At 33.1% G+C, this 15484-nt stretch overlaps 2 protein-coding genes across 4 annotated transcripts; both read right to left on the bottom strand.

Annotated features, from left to right (window-relative positions):
- Positions 1-89: 89 nt before the first annotated feature.
- On the bottom strand, positions 90-1837 carry LOC123702735. The gene is made up of 2 exons (XM_045650523.1): positions 1710-1837; positions 90-959 (listed from the first exon to the last, which is right to left on the bottom strand). The coding sequence occupies exon 2, from the start codon at positions 865-867 to the stop codon at positions 430-432; it is 438 nt and encodes a 145-aa protein (XP_045506479.1). The 5' UTR covers positions 868-959; positions 1710-1837; the 3' UTR covers positions 90-429.
- A 1072-nt stretch (positions 1838-2909) lies between these two features.
- LOC123702678 (cytochrome P450 4V2-like) lies at positions 2910-14886 on the bottom strand. 3 transcript variants are annotated; one of them, XM_045650453.1, is made up of 10 exons: positions 14458-14882; positions 14269-14358; positions 12617-12730; positions 12100-12285; positions 11534-11730; positions 11224-11272; positions 10905-11091; positions 9853-10001; positions 9436-9615; positions 2910-3078 (listed from the first exon to the last, which is right to left on the bottom strand). In XM_045650453.1, the coding sequence occupies exons 1-10, from the start codon at positions 14597-14599 to the stop codon at positions 2921-2923; spliced, it is 1452 nt and encodes a 483-aa protein (XP_045506409.1). In that variant the 5' UTR covers positions 14600-14882; the 3' UTR covers positions 2910-2920. The 3 variants fall into 3 exon arrangements, with proteins under 3 accessions (XP_045506409.1, XP_045506410.1, XP_045506411.1); XM_045650454.1 differs by lacking the exon at positions 14269-14358 and having other exon boundaries at positions 14458-14886; XM_045650455.1 differs by lacking the exons at positions 14269-14358; positions 14458-14882 and adding an exon at positions 12822-12979.
- Positions 14887-15484: the final 598 nt, after the last annotated feature.

Genomic DNA, 15484 nt, shown 5'->3' with positions numbered 1-15484 from the left:
TTATTATATATTGTTTAAGTAGAAAGTTTGCAAACAGAATACATGTACATATATTTTTTTAATTTAGCCCACTACATAGGTATTATATGTTTTGAACTTAAGACACTAAACAATTTTTATAATCATAATTATGCATATTATCCTTTAATTCTTACACATATAGTAAGATACAAGTAAATGGTGAGTATTACACATTTCTATATTCAACATACAACATACATATAAAAATATATCATTAGATTAAAAGAGTTGTATAAATAATTACCTAATCTACTGCAGATACTATTACATTGTAAACAGGAAAACTTAAACTAAAATCCTTTAAGCACCTTAGTTAAGAATAACATAAAGTATACAACAAGCAATACATTAAATACCATAAAATACTAAGTAAATGGCCACATTCCTCAAAAACACTGATTTTCACTTTCAATCAAAGCAACTGCAATCACAATCACACCCATCCGCATTGCTACAGCAGTCTGCGTCACCACTATTGACATCTCCATTAGACTCACAACAAGATGTTATACATTCTCCACATCCGTCAAAGCAAGCCTCCGTACATTCTCCAATTCGAACACAACACCATGCTATGCAGCGGCACAAGAAATATATGTCATATTCATCAATTTCATATGGAGCGCAACAACAGTCATCATTTCGCCGTCTATTTTCTTCTGCTTCTGGATCGTCAGGTATTTCATGGTTACTACTGAGAGGCTGTGTTACTATTAACTGTTCTTGACTCAAAATATGTTCAGAGTTTGGACTACTTTCTGATAAGTTTGGAGTATTCGATTCTATAGCACTATTTGAGATATCGTTATTGATAGTGGGCAGTACGTTCAGAACTACTTCAGCCATTATATTGATAGTTATGTTAGATAAATAACTACTTTATTAATAACTTTTTACTTTGAGTTATGTTTTACTATCATTGTAACTTTCACTTAATGCTTAAATAGGGGTTTCTTTAGTTAACTGCCGCACGTATTATAGGTTTTTTGTGGGAGGGGAGGGGGGAGGAGGAGGGGGGGACCCTCCCCCCAAAAGGGGAAAGTTAGGAAACCAATAGTTTTGGAGAAAAATCAATTTTCCTATTCTAACCTCAAAATGTATGGAATTGGTGTTAAATCATTTTAACTAAGCATTAGACGATAATAACAAAAAATTTACGATACATAAATAAAATACAAACAAGTTGTGTAAGCCTACGCAGTTTTTTTATTTGAGTGGGAATCGCCCTAAAGTCGCTTCTGGCACTCGCCGGCCGCTGCCGCGGCACGCTCGCTTCGCTCGCTCGGCTCGTGCGGCAGTTCAAGAGTTAACCTAACACGCTCGTCGCTTCGCTCCTCGCTACCTATTTGGATATTAAAAATAAAAGTTTAATAGTTTTTTAACCTACTTACGTAGATTTTTTTTTTGTTTGAGTGGGAATCGCCCTAAAGTCGCTTTTGGCACTCGCCGGCCGCTGAGTCAAGTCACAGTACAGTGAAATGGAACGTCTTGGTCCGCTTTTTTTGCACAACAAAACGGATAAATGCGCTTTTTTCGCACAAAAAAACTATTAACTTTAAAAATTAATAACTAAAAAACTACAAGTTTCCTAACGATAATATTTTGGAATTACAATCTTACATTACCTAGCTAACTAACAATATAAATATTTCCAACAAATTCGTGCGGCAGTTAACTAAAGCCAACCCCTTAAATACATAATTCGTTTTAGATTTAAATGAGCACAACATAAATAAACATAATGTACAGTATAATCACAGTACATATATACTATACTAATTTATAAAACATTAAAAATATCTTTCTCTTCCATATTTTAAAATTTGACAGTTGACACAAAAAACATGTCATCACTCATCAGTCATTTGCGGTTTTCACATGTCATTAATCATCTCTTTGATAATCATTGTCAAAGGTCAAGTGTGTTGTCAACAGTCAAGTAAATAGGGCGTCAAAAATATGTGGAGGCCACAGAACATTGTGGAGGCCCTCGGAATCATTAAAAAGAGATGATAAATTAAGATGAATAATAATATGTACCATAGAAATCTAAATAACAAGACACTAGAAGTCGTAAACGAGCGTGACTTTGTCGCCACTCAGGTGACTCTCAAGCTACCAGTGCGTTCGTCGATGCTCAGTTGCTTTTGAGACGTGCGCGTGTAAACATGGTGTATTTCACCATTTCCCATTGTAGAAATTCTTCCACAAGTTGTAATGATACTAATAAATGAATAACATATTTTCATCGGTCAGTATTTTTTTTAGAAATAATGCCGTTTTTCTTTAAAATTATGGGGTTCAATAAGTCATTAGTTGCTTGTTTTGTGAAAATACCTAATTCTCTTATTCAAATTAAAAAAGTCATATTTTGGAAGAACAATGAACAAACGTTGTTCAATATGAATAAACATGGAATAAACGTTGTTCTATATGGGATAATAGAACAATTGAGTTTTTAGTTCACCTAAGAGCCAGCGCGCACGAGCAACTTTGTCTCCGCAACTATTTTGTCTCCGCAACTATTTTATCTCTCCCACCCACAGAACAGTGACCCATGGGCTAGTATGAAAGTGCGCGCACGTAGCGACGTAACTCCCCATACAAATTGATGGGAGCGACAAAATATTTGCGGAGACAAAGTTGCTCGTGCGCGCTGGCTCTAAGAATTTAATACATCTTTGTAAATAAATTTCTGGACTGTATATAGAACTTGGCACACATTTAGAATTTAGATCTCAATTATTTTTCGGCAATTAAGTCAACCATTGAACTTGGCTCCCATTTTTACATTTATGTTTTTGGTGGGATTACTTATTACCTCAATATAATAGGTCCGAATTTATTGTGGAATAACGAGCCCCAGATTTTAAATAAAACAAAAGATGTAAGTAAACTATTATTTATTTCTAAGTTCTATTTCTATTTCATGACCATGGCCTGGCTTATTAATTCCTATGTTTATAATTTCCATCTTATTGTAATTTCCAGATACTTTAAAATGACGTAGAAGATGTGCGAGGGTTACTTTCATGGTCATAAATCCGTATGCTTTACCTGAAAACAATAAATACACGATTTACATTTGAATGGATTTAATTTGCTGAATAATTAATTATGTTATATATATTCATTATATCTTTTGAACAAGAATGAAATCAATAATAGTTTGTTGTCAGATAGTATTGGTCAGGGTTTTGGCGCTATGCTCAACAATTTAGGGCTTAAAGTCACTAATATTTGCACTCCTAACAGTTCATTTAATTATATAATCAAATCACTTGATCATTTTAGCTTTAATAAGAATAATATTGTAATTATACTATATGGAGATAGTTTAAATATAAAAAATAAGGATATTGATGTAGGATTTCAAAAAATGTTGGAAATTAGTAGTCAGACTAAATGTAAATTTATGTTGTGTACATTGCCGTACCTACCTACCTGGTTTGACACAAGAACAAAATAGATTAATTCATAATATGAATTTAAAATTGTATAATGTAACAAATCATCATCGTGATGCATTTCTTTACTTTGACATTAATTTGTGTATTAAATCTTTTACTTTGACAAAGAATACAGTGTATCTGCCATCTAGATATAAGCGAGAACTTGCTATGTTAATAGCATATAATATTAACCAGTCTGGTACATGTTTGTTATCAGACCCTGGATCTACTATAATTTTATGTAGTAGTAATAATAATTATATACACCAACCTTGTGTTGACAGAAAATCTAGCCCTAAGCTAGATTTAAACTAGTATATAAGACAACAGCTAAGCAGACTTTTTCTATTGTACATCAAAACATTCAAGGCTTGGCTAGCAAATTATTAGAAATAGAATTATTTTTAAATCATAATAGAATTAAGGTTTTTTGTGTAACAGAACATTGGCTTAAACAATGTCAGTTGGTAATAAATATTGATAATTATACATTAAAAAGTATATACTTCAGGACATATGCTATTCATGGAGGTTCTCTTATTTTTGTACACAATAGTGTAAAATGTAAAGAACGAACTGACATTGTTAGTCTTTCTGTAGAACGGACCATTGAACTGTCAGTTCAGCTACTTTCATAGCATTATGTCCTATGGAATTCTACTGTGGGGCAGGGCTGCAGATATAGAAACTATATTTATCTTACAGAAAAGAGCCATTCGCTCTATATATAATTTACGTGCTCGGGATTCACTAAGAGATCATTTTAAGAATACTGGTATCCTTACTGTACCATCACAGTATATATTTAATAATATTTTGCATGTACACAAAAGCTCCGACTTACACACAAGAGTAGGAGATAGACACGATTATGGCACAAGGAACAGGAATAGAATTGAAATGCCATTTTTCCGATTAGCTAAAGTTAAAAATTCATTTATGGGTCAAGGTATACGCTTTTACAATAGAATTCCTCACAATATTAAAGAGTTTAGTAGTTCTAAATTTAAAACTTATATAAAAAATGTATTAGTTCATGTTAAGGATTGCGGGGATGATTAAAGATACAAACTTTGATCATTGAAGCGTGCCTTTATTAATCACACAACAACATGGGGAACCTCTTACATCTTGCAGATTACAGACTATATGAAACTTCCTTCATAACTGACAGTTGACACAGTGTCACAACCAACGCAGTGTTGCTACATACAATATTATATAAATCATTGTTAATCAACACCTCCCCCCAATGATTTATATCAACATAACTACCTACAATGAATAAGTAAGAACTAACAATACAATAATTTGTATTAACCAAAACTAACAAACTAAAAATACACAATGCGAACTGAACTTTATTCCAATCCTAATTTAGGTACAAAATAATTATGGGAGATTTTATTTAATGGTTTCGTAAAAATATCAGCTATTTGTTGCTTTGTAGGTATATACATAACACAAATTTCTTTACATTCTATTTTATGTTTAACGAAGTTGTATTTTACATCCACATGTTTCATTCTTTTTTGATCAGGATTACATACAGAAAATATTGTACTTTTATTGTCTTCATATATGGTAGTGGTATTACAATTAACGTCTAACTCATTTAATAATTTCCTAATCCAACAAGCCTCTAGAGTTGCTTCATTGAGAGAGTATAACTCTGCCTCAGTAGTGCTTAAAGCTACAGTGCTTTGCTTTTTGCAACGCCAAATAACACTGTTATCAAATACTTTAAATATATAACCAGTTACAGATTTCCTATCTTTATCTACAGCAAAACTTGCATCAGCATATCCAACTAGTGGTTCGGAATTACAATTCTTAGTATATTTTAAATTATAATTAATGGTACCTTTAACATATCTTAAAATCCTTTTCAAGCATTGCCATAACCTTTCTGATGGTCTAGATTGATATCTTGCTAAATATGAAACAGAAGCACACAAATCAGGTCTTGAACCTACTACAGCATACATTAAAGAACCTATACAAGCTCTGCATTTATGCTCTAAAGAGTAATCAATTGTACAATCATCAAGATTAACATTAACTTCCATGGGTGATTCACTAGTATTTGCTTCAGACATACCAAATTTTGTTAATATAGACTCTAAATACTCTTTCTGGTTAATATACAAACAATCACTATCTTGAATAATATTAATACCCAGATATTTTAAATTTTTAGATCCTAGATCTTTCATTTTAAATTCTGTATATAACATTTCTTTAACATTATTTATCCTTAAATTGTCCTCACCCAAAATTAGTAAATCATCCACATACAACAAAATGTAAATACCATCCTTAAAATATAAACAATAATCGCTTTCTGCTCTTTGAAATCCTTTACTCTTCATAAAACTATAAAATTTATTATACCAATTTTTTGAAGATTTTTTTAAACCATACAGTGATTTATTCAATTTCAAAACATAATTTTTATCTATATTTATACCAGGTGGGGGCTTTAAGTATACAACATCATCAATTTCACCATGAAGGAAAGCACCTTTAACATCCATTTGATGAATTAAATAGTTCCTTTGAACAGCTAATGATAAAAGAACTCTGAGAGTTTGTAATTTCAAAACAGGAGAATAAATTTCATTAAAGCTACCTTCCTGTTGAAATCCCCTTGCAACTAATCTAGCTTTATATACATCACCCACCTTTTTTGTAAAAATCCATCTACAATCAATTAACTTAACATCATTTGGTTTTTCTACAACTTCCCAAGTTTTGTTATCCTCTAAAGATTTAATTTCCTCATTTACCGCTTCATACCACCTATCCTTATCGTCATAAGAATCTATATCATTATACTTTTCTGGAACATTACCATTAGAACAAGACAAAAATGATGCCATTAATATATCACCTAAATCTGAATCATCAGTAACAAAATCTTGTAAATATTTTGGTTTAGTTTTCTTTATATTTTCCCTAGAATTAACATTATCTATATTCCTTTCTTCAAATTGTAATGATTCTAAATTATTATCAGAAATTAAAATTTTCTCAGTACTATTGGTTTGGGTTTTATCAGGACTACTACTACCAACCTTCTCCTTCCTATCCGAGATAGACTCCGCATCAATACTAACCGTTTCAGGTGACTCTGAACATGTTTCTTCCCTAAACAATACGTTTCGTTCTATGCATATTCTCCTTTTATTATCATCCCATAATCTATATCCCCCTGGAGCATAACCAACCATTTTCAATTTAATACCACGAGGGTCTAACTTCATTCGGAGTTTTTGAGGAATATGGGCATATGCAAATGACCCAAACATTCTGAAATTAGATACATTAGGACGTCTTCCTTCCCACATTTCAAATGGTGTAACATTAAGAGAAGCAGTGGGACTACGATTAGTGACATATACCGCATATCTCAGGGCCTCGCCCCAAAGCTCTTTAGAAAGTTGTGAATCTAACAATAATGCACGCGCCTTTTCAGTCAGAGTACGATTCATTCTCTCAGCTACTCCGTTCATTTCAGGATTATATGCAGCAGTATACTGCAATACTATGCCCTTTTCATCACAAAAAGATTTAAAATTTCTAGAAATATACTCACCACCATTATCTGACTTTAACTTCAATATACCATGACCAAAATGATTACTAGCATAATTATAATACGTCTTGAAATATTCAAAAACTTCAGACTTGTCTCTTAATAAGTAAACTGCAGTGAAATGGGTAAAATCATCTATGAAAGTAACAAAATATTTATATCCGTCCCACGTAGACGGGCTAACAGAACAAACATCGGTATGTACTAGTTCTAAGGGTTTCCTAGCCTTATACATTCTCCCATTAAAAGGAAGGCGTGTAATATTAGCAAGTATGCATGATTCACAATGTTTATTTTCTAAATTTTTTTCTTTCAAATCAGTTAAACCATCAACCATATTTTTATTTACTAAAGTTTTCAAACTACTATAGCTTAAGTGAGAAAATCTTTTATGCCAAATTTCTACTAAATTATCTTTTGTGTCTGATTTTTCACCATAATAACAATCATTAAATATTACTTCAAATTCTACAAAATAAAGGGATCCTAGTCTATGCCCAACCATAAACAATTCATTGGTTTGTGAGAAAACTTTAACTTCCCCTTCATTGAAGATGATCTTTAAACCATGTTTTTCCATTTTGGAAACAGATATTAAATTTTTCCTTAATTGTGGTACATAATACACATCATTTAATATAATATTAACCTTAAAATCACTTAAATAACATTTTATTTTTCCTATACCAACAGCTTCTAAATCAACATCATTTTTGGCAGCTGAAATTTTAATTGGCTTATCCAGTTTACAATAATTAGAGAATAAATTAATGTCATTTACAAGATGAAATGAACTACCTGAGTCTATAACACATTTAAAACTATTCTTATTCTGCTGTTCAGTGTCAGCGCTAAAGGACATAAAACTTACAAATTTGTTACCTTCAGTATTTTCAGTGCCGGTAAGAAATGACTTTCCTCTACCTCTCCCCTGGGTCTGATGACGAGTAGCCTTAATGTCGTCTCGGCCTCCGTTGTACTTCCAGTCGCCACGTCCACGGCTGTGAAGTCTCCAGTCACCAGTCCTGTGTCGTGCCTGCTGAGTGCTCCTACACTGAAATTTTTTGTGTCCGGGGCGTCCACATCCATAACACAAAAAGATTGAAGAATCAAGGGATTTGATCGCTCCTCTGTTTCGTTTTTCCTCTTCTCCAAGCAGTCTGTTTTTCACAAAGTCCATTTTCAATTCCTCCATAGTTTCCAACGCCGTGATAATGCCTTCATAAGATTTCGGCATGGATAGTAGTAAATAGTTCACCTTTTCTTCTTCCGAGAGCTCACTGCCAGCATCCCCGAGTTGTGCAAATAGCTTTTCCATGTCAATAAAATGTTCCATTAAAGGTTTCCGTTCGTCGAATTTCATATCGGATAATTCTCTTCTTATAAATAATTTAGATCGTGTACCTTTCTTCTTAAAGCTGTCTTCCATGCTTTTAATCATTTGATATGCAGATCTGTCCTTCAAGTATTCGAGATGACTGTCGGCGGTTGCCGCTATTATAATAGCCTGGGCTTTAGCTTCCAATTGCTTGTTATTTGTAGATTTACTGAAATCCTCCTTTTCGATCGCCTCTATTGCTCCATTATCCCGCAGGATACTTTTCAATCTAAACTCCCATGCGTTGTAATTGTCCCCCGCGAAAGGGACAATTTGATATTTCTCTTTTGACATTTTGTCCTTTAATACTCATTAATTCACCATATATCCGATGGCTTTACTTGGCTGTGTTACTGGGCCCATAACCCTGTTAAGGATTGCGGGGATGATTAAAGATACAAACTTTGATCATTGAAGCGTGCCTTTATTAATCACACAACAACATGGGGAACCTCTTACATCTTGCAGATTACAGACTATATGAAACTTCCTTCATAACTGACAGTTGACACAGTGTCACAACCAACGCAGTGTTGCTACATACAATATTATATAAATCATTGTTAATCAACAGTTCAGAGAGCGTACTACAGTATTCAGGAATATATGGACGATAAAAACCCATGGAGGGTTGTCGCGTAAAAACCACAAGACAGTTCATTGGCATATTATGTAGTTAGATATAAGTTTCATATATTGTAATATTTACATGATTTTAAAAGAGCAACTATGGAGTTTCTTGCCGATTCTTCTCCATAGATCACTGCTTTCCGAATCGGTGGTAAATGTTAAAATAATTATGTAATGACGATTCGAAAGTGCTACTAAATAGTAGTCTAATTGAATAAATGAATGTTTGAGTTTGAGTTTGAATAATCAATCTCAGGTTCTCTAAAATTATGACTCAGAAATAAAATCTCTATGAGATAGTTCTTTATAAGTAGGTTCAATATCATAAAATAAAAACAACAATAATTATTACTTACCGATACAATTTCGTCTCCCGTATCCAAAAGCACCAAAGAAATTAGGATTATTCGGAAGCCGAGCGGGATCTAGCCATCTCTCAGGATGATACTCTTCAACATCTGGACCCCACTTGGGGTGGTGAAGTACTCCATATAACGATATTATACAAATGTGGTCCTTTCGAAGAACTGTATTTTCTAAAAGAATAATCGCCATTAATTAATTGTCCAGTTTGAAAGGGATAGTAAATAAGTACTTAGGTTATTCTGTAAAGTTATAGCACTTTAGTGGTAGAAGAATTTTTAAAATCGATCGACGCGTTGCGAAGTCACGGCTTGCGGCACCAAATCTGATACCCATTTTTCATATCGCCGCCAGATAGGTACGGCAGAACAACGTTTGCCAGGACGGCTAGCATTACATAATATACTTACTAAGTTGTACATCTTTAGCTATAATGCGTGCAGTTAATGGTGCAACAGTGCAAAATCGGATTGTTTCTTTCAACACTGCTTCGACGTACGTTAGTCGAGATAGATCTTCTTTTAACACATCCCTGTCTTCGTCGAAAATTTCTTTGATCCTACAATTAGAATATTGATTTCACTTTTCATTATTATAGAAGCGATAGTGAAATATAAAGACAGTATTTACTTTTCACGCGGCAAATATTATTAATATTTTATTTATAATTATAAATATTTATAAGCTTTCTTGTATTACTTTGCTGCAAGTAAGACTTAAGTGGAGTTCAGACTTAAAGTGGGTACATCAGCTCGCTTCGTTTGTAGGTATGTTGGAAAATGTGATAAGTTAAATTTAAATTCGAAAAGGTAGTCAATAGTTCAGGATACATCGCCCATTTTTGCAAGTGACTACTATCAAGCTGATTTTCCGTTTGTAGCTTTATTTTGATGAGACACCGAATAATTTCGTGTACGAAACTCTCGATTGTGGTAGCTAACAGAGATAACAAATGGATAACAAGGATAAAAATTTTTGATTTGATGGTTCTCAAATATTTATTACGCAATTTGTAGGACAATATGTCTGTTGAATTATATAAACATTAACTAAGTGAAAACAAAAAAATCAGCTTGTTAGTAATCATTTATGATGATCTCGTTATCGATACACTTTGGGAAGGGGGACTCTTTCAACCAACCATAGGTTTTGTAGGACAAATATTTTTTCGAATAATTTAGGTAATTATCTTGAGATTGGACAAAAAAAAATTCAGTTAGTAATAAATATTTGAGAACCATCAAATCAAAATTTTTTATCCTTGTTATCTCTGTTAGCTACCACAATCGAGACTTTCGTACACGAAATTATTGGGCGTCTCATCAAAATAAAGCTACAAACGGAAAATTAGCTTGATAGTAGTCACTAGCAAAAATGGGCGATGTATCCTGAACTACAAGTTCTATTGGACAAAATATATTTTAGTACTCCGTGGTTTTCAATACGAAACAATATTACTCACTCCTGGTAACATTTTTCTTGAATTTCAGGATAAGTGCCTAGCAATACTAGAGTGTAGGTCAATATTGACGAACTAGTCTCAAAGCCTGTTAGAATAATATTGTTCATTTCATCCTTGATATCTTTTTCCTTTAGAAGCACATTGTCGAAGTCTAGTAGACGGTGCAGGAATGGTTTAAACTTGGTATCTGAAATAACACAAAATAATATACCTACTCTATAGGATTAGGAAAAGGCAATTATTAATAAAATTATACGATTCGTTTGATTTATTACTAGTCCGACCTCCGAAATTACTGAATCTTATTCTATTAACATACCTGATTTAAAACTGTACTTGCTAGGCTCTTCTCTTCTTTTTCTTAAAACCTGCAATAAGAAGAAATATCACTCCTTATTTTTATTATTACATTAAGCACTGCCTACGATATCAGTCGATCGGTACAGATAAAAACATTGTAGGCATTTGCTAATCCAGACGATATAATCTACTTCTGTGCCAAACTTCGACCTTACAAGCATTTTTTTGCGTAAAAGCGGAACAAATCCAACCTTAGAAACTTTCGAGTATTTTTAAAACAGTAGCAGGACTCAATGAAAGTGATAATGATTAAGCTAATAATTCCTTACCATATCAGTCAATTCGTGTGTAATCCCGACGTGGTAGTCTTCGTTTCTCTTTAAATTTGATTTGTCATACAACGTGTCACTCAGCAACCATGGCTGTTTTACCCGATCACAAATGTTGGTTATCGCACCACGGAACGCTTTTAAGCAGTCCTCGTTGAAGGCACTTTCACCTGTGATATCGACGCCTGCCGTTGTCCCTGTGGTGTCATAAATAATATTATAAAAAATAATATAGAAAATAGTACCTATTATGTTGTATATGCGATGGTTCCACTATGTAGTGAGTTTTAGAAATGCCTTGGAAATACTATTGCGAAGATATCGTCGTATTTAAGAGCCGAGGCAAATTTAATTTTTAAACCTTGATGTAAAAAATTTTTAACAAATTATTCTAGGGTTTATATTTCCTTAGATTGTATTTCTTTTAACTCTCCAACAATTAGATATTTCGCGAAAATTGTTATAAAGTATCTTATAAGTCCTTATTATCATCGGTTATGAGACGATTATATTGCCGAGGTTTAACTTGAAATATTCAAAATTCAAAAGAGATAGAAGACGCTTACAACAAATGGTTTCCAGGGTATTTTTTTCTAAGCTGTTTAGCTGATCGAAGGGGCCACAGTCGACCCGCTCCTTCCACTCCTGGACCAAACGACGACTTTGATCGTTAAAAATACCCATAAAGCTGTCCAAAACAAACTGGTTAAAAGTTGGATTCACGATTTTCCTGTGCTCCTTCCATACAGATACTGTAAATATAATATTAAAATATATTAAAACTGTCTGTTGTCAGGGTGTAAAATGAACGGATTTTGATGAATATTTTTTCGTAATAATCAAGTTATAATATAGCCACAGTATTACAATATTTCCTATATTGTAATACTATGATATAGCTTCTTGCTCGTCCTTGACAGTTGACACAATTTAATTTGAATTTGATTCTACCGCGACCGTCTACGCACGTGCAAACGGAGGTGAAAAGTCGAGGGAACAGCTGTTATTTCAATTAAAGTTTAACTAAGTAAGAAGTTATCAAAATAGAAGATTCTTTCTTCCTATCTCTATTCGAGTACATACCTGGTCCAAAAAGTAGGCCATCGCCAAGCAAATGATTCGTAACTCTTTTCATGAAACCCGGCTTGTGCATGCATGTACTGAGCACAGTGTTACAATCGTCTGGATCGGTAATAACTGTAAATTGTTTAATTATTTCTTAGTACTTAATTAAATTGGAGAACGTTAGTACTTAGTTAAGTTGTAGAGATAAGAAAAACTCTAGTACCTATTCCTTCAGTTTAAGTTGTATTATTTCATATCTTCGGACTTTCTTGCCCTTCTCCGTAGAAACGGCTTTGTTAAACTAGTAACGTAGAAATGTTATGTCGATTAAAAAGTGCTTCTAGAAGAAGACTGAGTTTGAGTTTATCTCAAGTAAATTCTCGGTCAAATAAAGCGCTTTAAGCCCATAGCAGCGTGTATAATAGGTACCTGATACCTCTACGAGTGTGTGTGTAAATATGATATATGATAGCTTCGGATATATCATGCATAACAGAATATGACCTCTTTCAACTTATCACGCACGGCCAAGTTGCAGGAGACGATATAGTATACCATGATGTCTTAAAGCAGTATTAATTCCAGAATGGATAGATGATAGAGCTAGTTGTCTGGCACCATCACTTTCTTACAGAGGAAATAATCCAGTTTTAATAGTTTGAAAAGAGGAAAGTCAGTGTTTAAATTATGTTCTGTTTAGTTAAATAAGTGTGCACAAGTGAAACTGTTCTTTATTTCATGATAGGACCACTTCATTCCATAGAAATCTTAGTATAGGCATAGGCATAAGCATGTATTTAAAAATATAGACATTACTTATATAAAAAAATCAATTGTCATAAAGTGATTGTGTTTGTTATATTGGCATACACAGTGATTTCTATCAATAATAATTAAAATTATACAATCGTTTGTTATGAATACAATGAGTTGTAATAAAGAAGTACTTATACCTATGAACCATACTGAATATTCATAAAATAGCAATTATCTATTTATTTATTTTTACTTATTCATATAAAACAAGCTTTCCGCCCGCGGCTTCGCCCGCTTTGTCTAAAACCTAATAAATTACCTTAGATTACAAAATTACATACTTACTAAAACCAGAGAGTGCTTGCCTTGCTCTTGACTTATCTACTCTATCTATTAAAAAAACCGCATCAAGATCAGTTTCGACATAGGGACATAGTAGACACACGGACAGACAAAGTGCCTTTGTTTTTTACAATCTTCAATAAATAAATAGTTTTCGAAGTAAAAAGGGATTTCCTGGATAAAACCTAGCCTATGTCGCTCAGTGAAGATGCAATCGGAAGAATCGGAAATAATTTTTGAAATCGGTCCAGTTTATACGTGAAAATCATACATACATACATACATAATTACAAACCTTTCCTCTTTATAATATTAGTATAGATGATGGCAAAATACCTACAATTAGTTATGACTATTTTTTTCGACTTAAAAAAATTTGTAACCATTTTTGTATCAATTCTTTTAGTGAATTATAAAGCAATTGGATTCATCGGCCATAACGTTTTAGAACTTGGTGATCGATTATTTTCAGTTAATTTATTTGAGTTTGAGACAAAGCAGGCGAAGCTGCGGGTTGCTCTAGACTCTAGAGAGTTTCTCTTAACACTTAACAAATATTACAATGTACTCACCATATAAAGGGAACATTCCCATATAAAACACAGACACGTCACCGTTCGCTATCGTGTATCGAGTTACGCTCTTTATTTTTTCCCATCTTACTGAAAATATGAATTGGAATGCATGGGAAATTTTTAGTAAGTAGTATAAAAATCCGCCGTACCGTGGCAACGCCTAGCCTCTCTTAAAATATAACTTACCTTGACGACTTCCAGATAATAGATTTAAGTGACCTAATATTGGCCATCTCCCTGGATATACGGCAACATTACCAGGATACCACTTTATCTTAATAAAAATGTATAGAAATAAAAGAAAACAAAAAATAAGGAACCACAACATTTTTGTTAACTGCCTCGCAATAGAAATGAAATATCAATGCTTCGCTCATACAATTATGCAACATGATATAATTCTTTTAATACTTATACTTAAATGCTAAATACTTACAGGGGTCAATAAAATTATGCATTATAAAAAAAATTTACAATGCAAATCGTTAACAAGTGTGATTACTTAATTGTGAAGATATAAATATAATTCATTAAATATTTCCGAGTTTTTCATGTCTAAGCTGCATTTGTAATATTTCTAAGTGAAAAATGATTAGGTACCGGTACCTACTTTTAGCATGCAAACTGCAGATGCTACACGTAGATTATTTTAAACATTATTTCCACCTATTTTATTTCTCTCATCTGTTCGCTGTCTAGGACTCTTGTATACGGATACAAGAGTCCTAGACAACATATTACATTATTCCTAGATAACGGTTTCTAGGAATAAAATAGACAAGCTGCTACCTATCTTTTGGTTTGCTTCCGCTTAGCGCGAAGGGACTTGTAGTCTTGCATACACTGATCACCTAAAAAATACTTGAATAACAAAATTACGCCAAAATTTTTTGCTACATTTTTCCTTAAAATTCATGTTTTCTTCTCTAGCTTCGCGCAGCCGGCATATAACGCTTCGCTAATGTGAGCATTTTGTCTATGAAAACACGATAGCTCTAGTGCGGGTGGCAAAGTTGGGTGAAAACAGAGTTTTAAGAATTCATCTATTTGAAAAAAAATGCACCTGGAATTTTATTACTTAGTATTTTTAATGTACTCAGCGTATGTAAAACTATATTCTCCATTGAGCTTAGAATACCGACGGTGGGACACCCTGTATAGATAGTTGCCCGTGTTGACCGTGAATAAAAAATATAAGGTGCCACCTTAGGTG

Source organism: Colias croceus, chromosome 24 (assembly GCF_905220415.1).
Source record: "Colias croceus chromosome 24, ilColCroc2.1".
NCBI classification, from domain to species: Eukaryota; Metazoa; Arthropoda; class Insecta; order Lepidoptera; family Pieridae; genus Colias; species Colias croceus.
The sequence above is the reverse complement of the archived record's forward strand: the minus strand, read 5'-3'. Positions and strand labels throughout refer to the sequence as shown.

Coding starts and splice junctions, on each gene's coding strand:
- LOC123702735 (XM_045650523.1), bottom strand. CDS start 867: ATGGCTGAAGTAGTTCTGAACGTACTGCCCACTATCAATAACGATATC.
- LOC123702678 (XM_045650453.1), bottom strand. CDS start 14,599: ATGTTGTGGTTCCTTATTTTTTGTTTTCTTTTATTTCTATACATTTTT. Junction 11,092..11,223: donor CAAGTACAGTTTTAAATCAG/GTATGTTAATAG, acceptor GTGTTATTTCAG/ATACCAAGTTTAAACCATTC. Junction 9,616..9,852: donor AGCTAAAGATGTACAACTTA/GTAAGTATATTA, acceptor TTATTCTTTTAG/AAAATACAGTTCTTCGAAAG.